The 16,931-nt window shown below is 43.5% G+C and overlaps 1 protein-coding gene across 5 annotated transcripts in view; it reads right to left on the reverse strand.

Annotated features, from left to right (window-relative positions):
- Positions 1 to 16,931, reverse strand: part of ACOX3 (acyl-CoA oxidase 3, pristanoyl) — a 65,326-nt gene that overhangs the window by 25,184 nt on the left and 23,211 nt on the right. For all 5 annotated transcript variants that reach the window (XM_039540111.1, XM_039540114.1, XM_039540110.1 and 2 more), the window contains 2 exons: positions 2,114 to 2,210; positions 1,645 to 1,827 (listed from right to left, as the gene is read on the reverse strand). In XM_039540111.1, coding sequence (XP_039396045.1) covers positions 1,645 to 1,827; positions 2,114 to 2,210 — 280 coding nt within the window. The remainder of the gene's footprint in view (positions 1 to 1,644; positions 1,828 to 2,113; positions 2,211 to 16,931) is intronic.

Below are 16,931 nucleotides of genomic sequence, written 5' to 3' on the forward strand. Positions count from 1 at the left end.
ACCCTCTCCAGTGAACAGTTATGGTTTTGACAAAATAGCATTTTTCAATGAAAAATGTTATATTGAAAAATTCCCAACTAGCTAATTTTGCAATGGCTCTTTAAATCAGTAAAGTAAATGAACCTTCTTCACAGGGATGCTCATGGTGACACCATCCAAGTTCATGATGCCTATTAATTTTTGATAAACATCAGATTAAACCTGCACATTGGTTCAGTGAAATTCTTTGGGTGCAGAGACCATCTTTTTATCCTGTGTTTGTACAGCTTTTGATGTGGGCTACAGCAATACAAATAATTATTTCTATATTTTCAAAAGTTAATAAAGAAAAAAGGCTAAAGTAATGCACACAAACATGCTAATGAACTGTGCATTGATAAAACCAATGGTAAGGTGGAGGGTATTCTTCTTGTTTTCTTTAATACCCACAAAGTTGTAGACAATGTTTACACACAAACACCCTACCCCAAAGAGCTTTCAATTGAAGATGACAAGCCAAATCAAAAGGAGAGAAAGAGAAATATAATCAAGAGGTACAGGTGTTATATAAATTATGCACTTCTTGGTTTGTTAAATAATTTACACTTCAGTGGTATCTGACTGCTCCTAACTTATCTATGATTAGTTGTCTGTTTCTTGACAGCCTCAAGGAAGAAGTGATTCTTGCGGATGATCTAGAGTACAGCCCTCATGGGTCAGATGAAGGAAGATGCTCAATGGAGAGGGGGCAACATGGAAGTAGGTGCAACATTGGTTGTGGGAGATGTGGAAAAGAGGGTAGTCAGGGACTATGGAAGAAATGAAATGTGAGACCAAAGCAAATAAATAGAGAGGGGCAGAGCTGTGAGGACCTTGAAGGTCAGGATGAGAATCTTGAATTTGACCCAGTGGAGCAGTAAAAGCCAGGAGAAGGATTCAGCAGATGGGGTGACATGTTCAGAACAACAGGTGAGGAAGATGATCTTAGCAGCTGCATTGGGAATAGACTGGAAGATGATGTCAATGTAGGGCAGACCAACACAAAAGAAAGCATGATGAAAGTTCCAGAGTTTCTGAAAAGTAACAATAAGCTCCCTCCCACCAATGTCAGAAATTTGCTTCTAAGAGCTCAACAATGTATTGGGGTTTCAGTATTCCAGGGTCTGATTCTTATTTACATAGCCAGTTTACACCTCTCTGGCAGTGAGCGGTATGAGCTTTAAGGCCTCTTTACATTGCCAGAGTGATGTAAAGGGGCCTAAGGGCTTGTCTACAATTACAGTGCTGCAGCAGCTAGTGCTTAGTGGAGAGTCAACCAATGCTGCTGGGAGAGATTCTCTCATTGGCCTAGGTACTCCATCTCCCTGAGAGACAGTAGCTATCTCGGTGGGAGAAGCCCTCCCAATGACATAGCTCCGTCTACAGTGCGGGTTAGGTGAGTATAACTATGTGGTCAGGGGTGTGGTTAGAGAAGTTGGTAGTGCAGACCACGTCTTACTGAGAATCAAGCCTTCGGAACTCTATAGGGCCAGACATTCAGCTGGTGTAAACTACTGTAACTTCATTGATTTCAATGCAGATTTGCATGTGCTGAGGATCTTGCTTTATATTTGAATACATTCCCTAGATTTGAATGAAATGCCACATTGTAGATTTAATTAGTACCTGCATTTGGTATTCCAGGACTGGTATTTCTTCTTCATCTGTTGGTCCAAACTGACGGCGTGTGGCTGAGAAGCGAATGGCTATTGATAAGGCAAGCTTTAAATTAACCACAGACATGCCTATGATCATAACTCTACCACTGGACAGAGCCCCAAGAGAAGCGCCAAAACGTTGCTTGAGATCCTGAGGGAATAAAAGACACGCTAAATGGGCAGGTTCAACCATTCCATAACTTCATAATTGCACTACCTGCAACATCAGAATCCTGGTAGTTATGCCAAATGTTATACTTTCAAGGAGTTAGCACCCACTGACTTTAATGGCAAATGCATGGCTAAAACTATGCTAAAACGATTCAGCCCCGAAAATATAAGGGAGCAGTTAATTGATTTGAAAAAAAAAATACAAACAATTCCTTCATAGTATATTTAATAGACTGGATTCATTGCACATACAATTAATTTCATACCTTAAATGAGCTAACGTATACTCCCTCCGCTGTGACGTCTCCAGTTCTGTTCAATACGTTTTCTTTAGGTATCTTGACATTGTGAAACACAGCAAATCTGTTCAAGTAAATAAATATATTAATAATAAAACAGGCAGATTCATCACAACATAGCTTGGGTATATTCCCCCCAACTGACTGCCATGATGAATTAATGGCTGCATGAAGATTGAATGCAGATCAGTGAACTGAAAATAATATCACAACACAGGTATTTTTAGGGTCAGATTCTGCCACAGAGAGGACGATGCCTGTGAGAATACAGGTCTCCACATAAAAAGGTTCTATGAAATGCAAGCTAGGTAAGTTTTCTGTTTTTTTTTTTTTTATGTTAAATTTGTTTTGGTTTTTGGAAATAAATATTATGCCTTCAGGAAAGACCCTCACCTGTATTTTCTTTCTGCTGAGTCATTCGACCAGCTACTATTTAAAATATAATGTCCTGTGATTACCTTTAAAAGAAAGAGGTTTTGCAGAAAGAAAAGCAATGAGAGGAAGGACTGTCTTATGGTTAAGACACTACAGATGGACTTATGCAAGTGATTTCACTCTGTGCCTCAGTTTCCCATCGATATACAAATGGGGACAATGAAGCCTTTGTCTACCTTGTTGTAGCAGGGTGGTTGCCCTGAAAGGGCTTAAAACAGCCCTAGGGGAAGGTTGTGGCTGGGAGCTGCTAAACTGGGCTGATTGGGAAGTGGCTGCAGCTGGGCCACGCCCCAATCAGGCCACAGCTGGCCTGTATAAAAAGGCTGTGAGCCAGGCACCCAAATAGTCTCTTTCTGGTGGTAGAGGGAGCTGGGCCTGGCTGCAGGGTGCCAGAGACAGGGTACCTGAGTGAAGTAGGGCTGGGGAAAGGCTGGAGAGCTCTAGCTTGGAAAGCCCCAGGCTGCGGCCTAGCATTGGGCTAAAAAGTACTGGGGGTTGCAGAGGGCAACCCGGGGTAGGCAAAGGCAGCAGGTCGAAACCCAACCTTGCCAGTGATGAGTAGGCTGATACTGCAGTCTGCCCCAGGGTGCAGGGGCTAGACAATGACTGGCAGTAGCCGTATACTGAGGTGAGGTGGGGATAGTGGGTGGGGTTCCCTGGGGAGGGGAGACCCTAAGAATGGTGGTGGGGGGTTACTGCCAGTGGGCAGCACCCTGGACAACAGGGCACTGGGTCCAGGAGGGACATGGGGGCCAGAGGACAGGCAGATCACCGCCCTGCAGAGGGCGCTCAGGAGCTGGAATGAGCTAATTCCTGGAAGTCACCAGCAGAAGGCACTGCAGGGGTGAGTCTGCTCCTCTACACTTCAAATCATGTGTTACTCCACAAATAATACCATTGAACTGAATGGCTCACTGGTGATGTAAAATACTGCTCAATATAAATAAGGAAATCAGTCTGGTTCTACGTTTGTACATTCTTTGGGGGCAGGGACGTCTATTACTATGCGTTTGTACAATCCCTAGCACAACAGGGCCCTGAATTTGATCAAATATCTAACATCAGCAAGAACCATGTAGAACCAACCCAGTGAAAGGGAACTGGAAAAAGGCATTATTTGTACAGGAGCTCCAGCTATGATTTTTGCTTGCTGATGCGATGTAGCATCTTAAAAAGAAATGAGTAGGAGAATCTTTTCTTAAGTTCTGACACCCAACGTAATATTGATAGAAGCTGCATAAACAGGACACATTTTTCAGAGAATCGTATACTAGTCGTTTTCAGCCAAACAGAAAGTAAGGGCTGGCATGGTACCATAACACCAGCTACATTTCTGAATATCTCAGCATCTAATATAGCTTGAAAATCTGTATTAATAATCAAAGCAAATTCCTCATGCTTGCCAATACAGGCAAATATATTTAATAGCATGCGAGAGAGCCAGATCTTTCACATCAATAAATTATATAAGCTTTGCAATGCTACATGTACTTTAAAAATCTGAGTAATTTCCAAGGAAACGTATCTGCATATTGTATTAATTCTGCTTCAGAGATACAAGGCATTTTTTGACTGAGCAATATATACTCATACAAATGGTTGAAATGTGCGGTTTAACTGAGCATCAGATTCTTGAACCCTTACTCTGCATATAGACCTACTGACTTTGGTGGGACTACTCACTGAGTAAGGTACTACTTGGTGAGGGTGAGGGTGGTGGAGTCTCGTACAATATTTACAGAAATCCATTTTGGACAATGGTTTTGGATCCTCTACAAAAAATGTGGGTTTTTTTGTTGTGTGGTGTGTTGATTTTTGTATCTTAAAAAAAAAATTGGTTTATATGCGACCCTCTACTCTCCCCACTCCTGAAATAAAACCATCAAAGCAAAAAAACCTCCCCAGCAGCCTGTCTACACCTAATATTTGTTAGTGACAAAGTGTACCGGCTAGGTACAACTACAGTAGGGTCTCCTCTTGTAAACACTTATGGGGGCATGTAATACTTATTACTACTGGGAGCTGTCCTATTGAAGTGAATGACAATACTTCCAGTAGTAATTTCAGTGGAGAAGACTGTAACCTACCTCACGCACCCACACTGGTTCTTAATACCCCTTACTTCCCTATATGGGCTACCTGCATTCCTTGTGCAAGCACAAGAGGGAGGGCAGGTTCTAGAGGCCAACAGCTAGTTTCCACTCAGAGGTGGGCAAGGAGTTGGCAAAGCATAAGTAAAACCATCTGAGATACCTGAGCCAATGTCAGGGATGGACTCATCCAGTCCAGCTTCTCTCTCTAAAAAAATATGGGGGACAGGGTGAGCAAAAGACCTATCACAGTCTGTTCTCCCTTTGTTGTTGATTCTAGAAGGAAGCTCCACCCCTGATTAAGAGTTGCTTCCGACATTACCTGTGGAGGGGTAGGAGCAGGACTAGAGGCAGCAGTTGCTACCTGGAGAGAGATGCCTCAGGCAGCTAGTGATTTAAAAAGTGATGGTCACTACTATCTCAAACCATGCTTTGAAGACAAGGATAATTTCATGTGCTTGCATCACCTCTCCATTCATAAATCTGATATACTCTGCTAAATCTCACTCTGTTAGTTCAATCTTAATTGGAAGCCTGATATGCATTCAGTCACACACACTTTTAAAATCCAGCCTCAATATTAAAAGTTTAGTAAACAGAGCCAATCTGATTTGTGTTAAATTAGCATATGGGTACAATTCTGCAAATACCTATGCACGCTAATAATTTTACTTATGTGAGTGGCTCCATTTATTTCAGTACGACTATACACTTGTATAAAGCTACTCGTGAATATTCTGAGCCTTTAATACACAATTTCAAGTCCAGTGAGTCTCTTCTGTAACATCATACTGAAGATGTATAGCTATTTAATGAAAATATAAGTTCCCCAAATAGTCTCACCTACTAATTCTAAGAAGGAAGAAAAGAATTAACAAAGTAAGTTGCTTTTTGTTGTACTGAGCACTCTTAATGGGCCAGCTATAAAAACAAAATGCCAGACATACAGAGTATTGTTTGATCATCTCTATACTGCATAAAAGATTATCCAGAATGACCTTGATGGAAAAAAAATCCATACTATCACATTTCTTATAACTAGTGAACCAGAAAATTAAATTACACTCGCTTAACAGTAACTGATCTTCTTGGTATTACACTTTATGGGTTACATATTTGCTGCTTTTTCCTCAGCTAATGTCTAAATAAATCCATATAGCAAATGGTAAAACCTTTAAAAAGCTTGAATAACTGGGCAGAAAGATAAGTTACAAATCCACTGACAACGACCATGAGTGAAGAAGTGAGATTTATTGTTTATGAAGACTAATGATGAAAATAAAAGCAGATGCATGTAGGACCCTGGATTTGGATGGGCTTATGAAACTACAGCCAGTTCTCCAAGAGCTTTTATGCTTTTTAAAATCTTTTTTTTATAGTTAACCATACACACCAATTGGAAGGTGATGTTGGAACATACTAAAAATAAATAAGATTTCATAAAGTTATAGATCACATTTTGAATGGCTATTCTCTCAGAAAACATAGTAAACAGAGACAGACCAGATTTGTCAACAAGTTTAGGGGAAAATCCATTTAAATGAATGGAAGAGCTACTTGTGTAACTGTACAGCACCAAAGAGTCGATGCAATGGGCAAGGTACATGTACTGGTGACATAGGAATCCACCTTTCCTATGGCCTCCATTGTAGAACAGTTAGTGTGATCAGGGTTCGACTCATTTTGTGTTCTGACAGATGGCTCTTATCTGTAAATATACATGGTTGGGATAATTCCATGGGGGTCTGCCTCCGGTTGTGTGTTCTTGGCCATGGATTAGTTGAAAAGTTAATAGATTTTAAGACCAGAAGGGACCACTAGATTGAGTCTGACCTCCTGTATAACACAACAGGCCATCGAATGTTACCCCATTAACTGCTGTAGTGAGCTCAACTTGTTTGGCTAATGCAGATCTTCTATAAAGGCATCCTATCTTGATTTAGACTTCTGCCATTTCCCCTGGTAGTTTGTTCCTGTGGTTAATCACTCACACTGTTAAAAAATTGTGCCTTACTCCTTGCTGTGTTAAACATTGGACTGCATCCCAACAAAGTAATGAATATACTGCTCTCCAAACTTATTTCACCCATCACCATTCAGCAGCCATTAACATTGCATTCTTGCATGCACAACCCTACTTGAGAAGGGCGGTCACATCCCCATAGTAGCCTCTATGTCAGGGATCTAGGGCTAACAGTGTCCCAGTGCTGCTGCACTGCTAATTAGTGCCCCACATACAATATTTTACAAATAATATACACAGGAAATGTTTTAAATCTAGTACTTTGAGCTTTTCTACCATCCACCTCCATTCATCCCTGATGCAAAACTGGGCTATGCGTATTCCTGCCTGGAACAGTGAGGCAGGGTGAAGTCACAATCCCACAGCAGCCTCTCCGTCAGGGGTCTCGCCAGTGGTGCAGAGAACATTTCAAGCAAAGTTAATCTCTTTTCCCTTAAATCATGCTACAATCATTAATCTAGAGCACAGTAACATGGATAAAAGTGAGCAGCTGGAAAAGCAGCGCACTCCCTTTGCCAGTACTAAAGTAATAAGCTGTTACCTGCAGTGCAGATGGCAAGACTGTGCTTTTGGGGAATTTCAAACCCACTCAGATCTCTTTTGATGGCCTTCTGTTTTTGACTATCTTGAGAATGTTGAAGTGACAATCCCTTTAATCCTCCTACCCAGATGTAGCCAGCAGGGGGAAGGGATTGGAAGCTTGGGGATCAAGTGATGGTTACAGGGCACAATGATGGTTACAGCGCACAATGATCAAATCATGTTAGAGGCAGAGTAGACCAAGGGCAGAATGGGGGCATAGAAGGATAGTGAAAAGCCTGCAGAAGACAGGAAGACCAGTCACACATTTGAGAATCTGGAAGCTCACAAAGGGATGAGGTTGAAGAGAAGGAAGGGTGCCAGGAAGCTGGGGAAAAGTTTTTAAAGGAGCCTTTTAGGCCATATTGCAAGAGTCAAAAGTAGAAACTTGCATCGCTAACAGTAACAGACAGTAGCTATGTTAATACGCCCACCTCATTTTATAGCAGTTATAATTGTGCCGGCACTTCATGGAAGAGCCAGAAAGACAGAGACACCCGCCTCACTATGCTTACAGTAAGGCCCAATCCTGCAATGAGCTCTCTGTGGGTGGACCCTTGCATCTGCAGAGAGCCACACTGGTTCCGGTGAGATTCTGTGTGGAAAGAGGCTGCGGGGAGCTCACTGCAGGGCTGGGGCCTTAATTGTAGATGTGCCAAAATGAGCGGGAGTGACAAATTGCAGAGTGGGATGAGGAAGGATGAGGACTACGATCACAGCTTAGGCTGTGCACTCCAGGAGGTTCTGTTTAAGACTTTTGTTGTTTTTTTTAAATATAAAATAATTTAGAGAGAAGATGGAGAACATTAATTAGTTGCTGTGCAATGTGAATTATTAAACTTAAATGGAGACTTTACAATATACAGGACACGCACGGTGTGAGAGTCAGGGTTATTAGGAGAACTGCAGCCTTGGCACTGCCTGACTTGGGGGTGTTCAAATTTGTAGAACTTCTCATAGACTGTTTTTAATTTGTTTAACATGTTAATATATTTCAATCTGTTTGCTTTATTACTGTGAGCAGCCAGTCAGAGTCAGTGCAAACTCATGATGTTTCACAAGACAGCTTAGATTTAGATTCTAAGCTTTTTGGGATGGGGCCTGTCTTTTTGGTCTGTGTTTGGGCAGTGCCTAGGTCCATGATTGAGGCTCCCAGGAGCTACCGCAATACAACTAATTAATAACGTATTTAAAAGGGGCCTATGAAAGATGTGAGCTTGTGTGACAGCTGCCATCTTGGCCGACACAGAGTTGAACAGGCGACCTCCGAAACGAAAAGCATGAGCTGCTGCAACTTAAATGGAAGAGCAAAGTCTTCCTAGCTGAGGGGTGTAACAGATTCACAGAAGGGAGCTATAACACACACTCACCAGGCAAAAAGCAAGAAATGGTGATCCGACGTGCCAAACCCATGAAAAAAACACAGATATTGGGCTTGTTTTTGGCTTAATTGGCTTGTGAGTTGCTTGTTGGCTAGAAGCAGCAAAGAATCCTGTGGCACCTTATAGACTAACAGACGTTTTGCAGCATGAGCTTTCGTGGGTGAATACCCACTTCGTCGGATGCAAGCAGTAGCTTGTTGGCTAGTTTTTGGCTTGTAGCTTGTTGCTTCTTTTTTTTTTTTTATCAGCTCCCGGCAAGGGGGAGCAAGTAGGGCAAGGGGGGGAAGAGAGTCAGGGGTGCACAACGGGCCCACCACAGTCCCAGACTGCACGCTGGGCGATCTAGTCACATAGAATGTCGGGATTCTTAGGGATTGGTTTGTTTTGGCCTTGTTTTGAAATGGGATTAGCTTGATTTTTGGCTTAGTGTGAAAGTCGGGGTGCTTATTTACCACATGAAAGTTGGCAACTGTGATGGTGACCTAACCTCCTTGGATTGTTTTGGTTTTTTTTTTAATTGGTAGTATCAGGAACATTGAGTCTGCCCTGCCATGATTTTTCTAGAGAACCTCCTGAATATCTCGGAACAGGTTATATATGAGAGTTCACACCTCAGTGAAGCGGATGTTGGCTTAGTGGATGTTGACTCATTAACATATTGTATTTTTCCAAAGTTTTAGTCTGTTATTGAAATGGAATAGGTGGTAATAACCCTCTCCTCCCCGCAAAAAAGTCAACCAAACCTATACGTTTCTGAAAGGGTACTAAACAGTTTGCCTTGGTCACAGCTGAACTTGCACTGGGTTCAGTCGCAATCATTTGCTGATGTACATTTTCAGGAATCAACAATTTTGCTACTGTAGAAAAAGCCAGAGAGCCTTCTAGGCAGACAAAATCTGAATTTCTAAGGTGAAAAAACAGCAGAGAAAAAAGAAATACACGCTGCCCTACTCACTGCCAACTCCAAATTCTCTCTTCCCATACCTCTCCTTTTACACCTTTTTATATATATTACAGAGAAGCAAAAAAGGTCACAAGCTGTGACGATTTGGGAATCTGTCTGTACAATTTATGAATTCTGCGTGAGATTATGAACTCCATGTATCTTGACCTAGCTGCAAACTCCATTTTGAAGCTTCAGCCTTTTGCCTTCTCTATGGTCTGTTTGCCTCCCTGCTGGGTTGAAATTCTAAAGGCTGGCAACAAAAGGTAATTGACTTTAAATGTTCGCCCACTGAAATGTAATAGCTTTGAACAATAGATAGGCTCCCAACCCAACTGCAGAATTAGTCTAGCAGGAGAGAGGTTGCCTTGGCCCCAAAGTCACCTGGCAGAGGTTTTTGCTCAGGTGGGGAAGTTGGCAAGGACATCTCCTGACAAAGAGGGTTAAAAGTTATAGAGAGGCGTTGACCTATCTGAGGCGTTTGGCCATTTTGTCTCCGGCTGTGGAGGAGAGAGAAGCAACCCAGCATGTAGGGGTGGCATGAGGCAGGGGACCCGCAGGGCCAGGGTGAGCTAGCAAGGGGTTTAGGATGTTACGTTCTATATGCTCTGAGTTCTCCTGTGATTTATACAGGTAAGTAAACAAGAAATAATGTGTTATAATTGCAAAATGTATCTCTGTGTTAAATGCTCCACGACCAACACATTGTCCCCTGAGAGAGTTAAACTGCAACCCAGGAGCTGCACACCTTTGGGGTGGAGTTCTGAGAGAGGTGTGAAGGGTCACCATTGTCTCCACAGGCTAGGCAGCTGGACAGCACGTTCCAGTTCTCAGAAGGGAATGCCAGATTCAAAGTCTGCAGCCCGACAGTGTACCCAGGGCCCCCAGGATGGTGGCAATTTCTGAACTCTGTTTGGGCCCTGGCAGCTTAAAGCATTCAGGGACCCAGAAGTTTGAATTCTCCCCATAGCAGTCTGGTGGGTGACCAGAAAGGAGGCACCTGACTGGATCTATATCACAAGCCCAGTTTAAAAAAGAAACTATCTCCATTTACAGAATGCAGCAAAGCAACACACCCCTACTGCTAGTAACAGACAGATACTTTATAGGACTTCAAATATTAAGGCATGACTGAGGCTCTGATGCAGTTACACCCTCTGGTGGCTGCATTATGTTACTTAATGAAAAAGATGAATAACTTGGGAGGAAAGAATGTAAAGCCTGCAATGTGCAGAATGTTTTTTTTTAATACTACACTGTAATTTGTATGCACTAAATGTTGTGTAAATGGTAGACAAGAAAAGAGATTTTAAAAAAATCTGGGCCTATTTTTTTAATGGGTGCCTAAAGTTAGGCTCCTAGGGAGAGGTTTTCAAAAGCCATGTGCCCCTAGATTGTGAGATGTTCATATACTACAGGGATGGTGTCTATATGAGTTTGTTAGACATAGTCCATTCAACGACTTTCAATGGGACTTGTGCTCCTAGAGCCCTTAGGTGCTTTTGAAAACCCAACCCCTGATAAAAATATTAGGGTCTACAGTACCAGGAAACCAAAGTTCAGCCAAGCAACCCAATCGATTCGTAGTTTTCAAAACTAGAAGGGACCATTATTTATCTAATCTGACCTCCTTAACACAGGCCATAGAATTTCACCCCGTAATTTTTGCAATTTCTCCCCCCACACCAGTCCTTAATAGGTGCCTAAATATGTACAAGTATTTTGGAGCCTAAATTTAGGCATTCGTTTTTAAAAATCCTGGCATTAGCCCCTTCTATTTCAGTAGCAAAACTCAAGAACAGAATGTAAAATTGCAACATCACTTTCCTTATGGGCCTGCTTCTGATCTTGCTTCCGACAGTCTTACAGCAGTGTAACTCCACTGGATTTCCGTGGAGGATTTAAAAAAATAAGATCAGAATCAGGCCTTGTGCGGGCAGTCTTATAGCTGGCAACATCTATTAAACATACTAAAGTTTTAAGTAATTGCGTATTGGGGTGAAACGTGCCCCATTCTCATCTCCACACACAATGGAAACTACAGCATACAAGAACTTAAGTAGTCTTTTGCTTTCTAAGGATCATATTGTGGCATATAACTATTGCCCTGAGTAGGAGGTGATGTACCACCCTAAGGGGAGTCAGGGAGGGTATATGCCTCAGGGAGGTCTCTCTCCTTATGAAGCCTGGTAAACAGGGACTGCACAGCATGCACCCGCATCACTGAGAATACTACAGCCTGCCTGCTCTGCAAGCTAGTATAGGAAGGCCAGGTCACACCCTTCCCACTCCCTTTGGGGCTTCATGTGCTTCTGGGAAGCAGTTCATCCAGTCCCGACTACCCGGGCTGCATTTGTGACAGACCTTTGTGCTAGCTCTGCAAGATGTGTGTGGGCAGGCAGTGGGATAGTGGGGAGGATTGGTTATTGTGAACCTTCATGTCCCATCCCCACACATCCAAATAGAGACAGCCATTACTGATGTGACATGATTTATTCAATTCACAACATTTGGGAGCATTAGGAATAAATTTACCCTTGTTGGTACCGGGGATGCACACTACAACCCCCTGCAGTAGTGGGGCAGCTTAATCTCCTGAGGAGGGTCAGCATTCACCCTTCTTTGTGGTTTCCACCTCTGGAAAGCAGTTTTAATTTATGGTTGAGACACCAAAGGAACCCATATACCGGAGGCTGATGAGCAGATGCACTGAATCTGCTACCCTGGCCATACCTATTCCCTCAGCTGGATTCTGTGTAGAGACAGCAGCTTCCAGGCTCTCTAGCAGAGTTTGATGTGCTGGTGCCTTACTCTACCATGACCTTCATTCCAGCAGCTTTTCTGTCACTGTGGGTTCACAGCTGTGGCTTATGCTGTCAGATGAATGAATGCAGGGCTGAGTACATCATCCCATTGTTTCCTTGTCACAGGGTGGCTGGCCATTTTAGCAGGAGATGGGCCCAGAACCACCTGGGATATAGCCCGCTCTCCCACCTAGATGGGGAGAATGAGGAAGGTCTGGTGACCACCAGCCCTGGGATAGATAAGGCAGATGCTTGGAAAGAGACCGTGGGGAATTCTGAAACACTGGGAAGCTACTGCTTTGAGAGCAGGAAGACTGCTCCTCAAGGAGGAGGAGCTGTGCCCAGCTGCAGACTAGGTGAGGTTTTAAATTTTGAGTTATTTTGTGTTTGAAGGATGTTGCTGCCTATCCAGAAAGAACTGAATTAAGGGAATATACAGGAACCAGCTGGAAGAAGCCAGCCTGAATCTAATCACAGGCCCTGGGGAGAGGGCTGTGGGATCCCCTGAGCAGGGGAAAGGGTTTGGGCCTGAAGGGCTGACAGAAATGGTATTTAAAAACTTCATAAATCAGACGCTCCGGGAGAGGAATTGTATTTTATACCTCTGGACTGTGTGGGATTTTTGAGGAGCCCTGAAAGAAGAGAAAACCAAGGCAGGGTGCCTCAGAGCCACAAGGAGAAACTCGGGAGGCAGACAACCCCATTATACTCTCCCATTTGTCTGCTTGTATCTACCTGTTGTCTCGTTTTATATGCAAGCTCTTTGGGGCAGGGACTGCCTCTTTGTTCTGTGTTTATACAGCACCTAGCGCAATGGAGTCCTAGGCCATCACTCTGGCTCCTAGACACTGCCATTATACAAATGATACCTAATAAAAATAACGTATACCCATTCGCCTGAGAGAGGGGGAAAGCAAACTGAAAGACCGATTAGAATACCCACAACTACTTTAAATTAGCAGATATCCTAACTAACGTAGGGGACTTTCTCATGACATCTATACGGCATGTTGTGTGCTATTTCTTTTCTACAATGTACTGCATGGACTTCCAATCTACATGTACTGTATGCATCTTATCTCAAAGTACTGGTTACTGCCCATACACTTGAAAATAAACTGTGTAATTAAAAAATGTCTTCTAAAATCCTGTGCCCCTATAGACAAATATCTATAACAGGGGTCAGCAACCTTTCAGGAGTGGTGTGTCGAGTCTTCATTTATTCACTCTACTGTAAGGTTTCGTGTGCCAGTAATACATTAACATTTTTAGAAGGTCTCTTTCTATAAATCTATAATATATAACTAAACTATTGTTGTATGTAAAGTAAATAAGGTTTATAAAATGTTTAAGAAGTTTTTAATTTAAAATTAAATTAAAACTCAGAGCCCTCTGGACTGGTGGCCAGGACCCGGGCAGTGTGAGTGCCACTGAAAATCAGCTCACGTGCCGCCTTCAGCACGCATGCCATAGGTTGCCTACCCCTGATCTATAAAATAATCTATTGTTACACACACACCCCCACACACCCACCAGATTAAATCCTTTCTGTATTTGTGGATCTGTACTTAAAAACTATTCTGCAGTTCAAAAATAAATTTCAGTGTCATTACTCCATCTTTGCAAATGCAAAGCTCAATTACTCCATTCAGTTTTAGACCCATGCAACAATGCCACCTCCTGGATGGTAGCTTGTGGTGCATACACAATAATACATTACATTTTAAAAATCAAGTGGAATCATTAGAAAAAAGTCTTGTGCAAAGAAAACAAAAAAGGGTTCAAAATAACTGTCTTACTTAATGCTGGTGTTGCTATTAGGGAGAAATCTATCTGAATTTCCCATTATATTTCTTCTCCCTGTATCCACTCAAATGGTCGGCCTTATGGGACTTTCCTTGAGGGCAGTGATGCCTGGACAGAGGTCTATTACTGAAACTGTGAGTACTGGCAAACTGGCTGGGAGAAAATGGAATCATTCATCCATAGCTCCTTAAAATTTCAGATTTTTTTTGCCTGACAAGTTAGCTTGGTTGTCCCAATTTTGAGGCTGTGGCCTCATTCTCTCAAGTAACTTAAAATGAAATATTATTGGTGGTGGGATATCTGCCTGCTTCGTTTTGGACTGTTGTGCTGGTATTTCTCATCTTTATGCTCTTGTTTTTAATGAGTCTGACTCTCACTTCATTTTATATGGTTAGTTTTGCCCTTGCTTCAGGGCCAGATTAACTCTCCTTTGGGTCTGGAGCTATTAAATTTTGTGGGGCCCCTGTATACAAGTCTTTTTCCTCATTTTAACCAAAATTATCACAATTCTGGCATTGAGGATATTAACGCTATACTAAACTTGCCTTTTAATTAACCTAAAGCCGTTCTGTGGTTACACTTCAGTCTTCAAACATGTAGAATATAGTTAAGTTAATTCAAAACAGCCTACTTCTTAGAACAGCTGTTATATTCATTTCTTTCTGGGAGGGAGTTTGGTGCAGGAGGGGGCTCCAGGCTGGGGCAGGGGATTGGGTGCAGGAGGGAGTCTGGGAGGGAGTTTGGTGCAGGAGGAGGCTCCAGGCTGGGGCAGAGGATTGGGGTGCAGGAGGGGGTCTGGGAGGGAGTTTGGTGCAGGAGGAGGCTCCAGGCTGGGGCAGGTCTGGGAGGGAGTTTGGTGCAGGAGGGGGCTCCAGGCTGGGGCAGGGGATTGGGTGCAGGAGGGAGTCTGGGAGGGAGTTTGGTGCAGGAGGAGGCTCCAGGCTGGGGCAGGGAATTGGGGTGCAGGAGGGGGTCTGGGAGGGAGTTTGGTGCAGGAGGGGATTGTGATCTAGGGCAGGGGATTGGGGTGCAGGAGGGGGTGCGAGGTGCAGACTTCGGCCGGGAGGTGCTTACCACAGGCGGCTCCTGGCCGGCAGCACAGCAGGGCTCAGGCAGGCTGCCTACCTGCCATAGCTCCATACTGCTCCCAGAAGCGTCCGGCACGTCTCTGAGCACTCTGGAGGGAGGGGAACAGCGTGTCTCTGTGCGCTGCTCACAGCCACAAGCACTGTCCCTGCAGCTCCCATTGGCTGGTTCCTGCCTACCGCCCCCATCCCCAAGGGCTGCAGAGATGTGCCAGCAGCCGGCCATTTCTGGGAGCGGCATGGGGCCACAGTATGCAGGCAGCCTGCCTGAGCCCTGCTGCGCTGCTGGACTCTTAGTGGCCCGGAGATCAGATCGACTGGTCAATCCTGGAGCCTCTGCCAGTCGATCATGGTCTGAGACTATGTAGTCACTTATTTCACACCAAAAGAAACATTTTCATCTCTAAATGTTATTATGGATAGTCCCTGTAAGGTCTGAAATTTAGATTTCAGCATTACTCTAGTCCTCCTCCACCAAAGCTGCCTGCTGTTGCTTCTGAGTGCTCAGTCAGTGTGACTGTGTCCACCAATGTGTGTGTTCCTAGTTCTCCCCCCTCAACAGCCTGATGGGCTGAAAAGCATCTATCACTAGGCCACTAACTCATACCTGCTTCAAGCCCAGGAGCGTTCCTTACTGAATAGATATGCTTTGGCTTGTTTTGATTAAGTTTGCTGTGGAAAACCCACATTCTACTTCTGTAGAGCAAGCAGATAATGTCAGAAGAGCAAAGCAAGGTATCCAAAAAGGTAGGTGTGCAGGTGGCTAAAAGCTGTGTTAAAGTCTATGTGCAACACTAGCTGTGGGTTTTTTGGTATTTAAATGTAATTTTAGGGGTTAATCATGCCTTTCCCTATTAATTCAATACCTATGTAAAGTGACATAGCAGATTGCCACAATGGGCCAATTGTTTTCTTTAATCACTAGGCCACTAAAGGAAGGAAAAGCACTAAAACAATGTGAATGGTGTTGTGCTGTAGCCTGGTGAATCTGGCATCCATCCATCTGCTCTATGGAAGCTTCAGCATGGTGATCTGCTTTTTCTCATCTTCTCTCCCGAATGATCTAGAAATGTTCATCCCTTCAGATTTGCCGTCCCTAAGGATATGTTTTCTGATATATGGGCCACGATGGTCTTTCATTACTGCAAGTCTCTTTCTAGCTGTTATGAATAACGATTAAGTCCTTCACGAAATACAAGGAGCCCACCATTTTTCAGGTTGTCATCTGCACTTAACTCAGATTACATCAGCCCTGGCTCAGGTTTCTGCAATATGTTCTTTTTGTGGGACGTTGTGTGATAGGGTGTACTGACTCTCCGGACTATATGGAAGGAAATCTATTTGGCCAACAGTCCCCTGTCTCAAGCTGATGTTTGGAAGAAAACCTTACCACCTTACCCTCTAATCAAGGGGAGTTTATCCAGGAATCTCAGAGGCTAAACAAGATGGTGAATTTGACTGAGGGGCTTGGTTAACCCTATATATTGGCTAACTATAGGCTTGCTCACCTTGCTTAGGTGTGCCCTGGGGGCTCAGAAACTAGCAAGACAGTTAACAAGTAAGGATTCCTCCCCAGAGTGCTGGAGAAGATAATTTGCCATTACATGTGACTGTTTGTTTCGTTCATTATAATTGCTG

The sequence above is a fragment of the Mauremys reevesii genome, linkage group 5, assembly GCF_016161935.1.
Source record: "Mauremys reevesii isolate NIE-2019 linkage group 5, ASM1616193v1, whole genome shotgun sequence".
NCBI classification, from domain to species: Eukaryota; Metazoa; Chordata; order Testudines; family Geoemydidae; genus Mauremys; species Mauremys reevesii.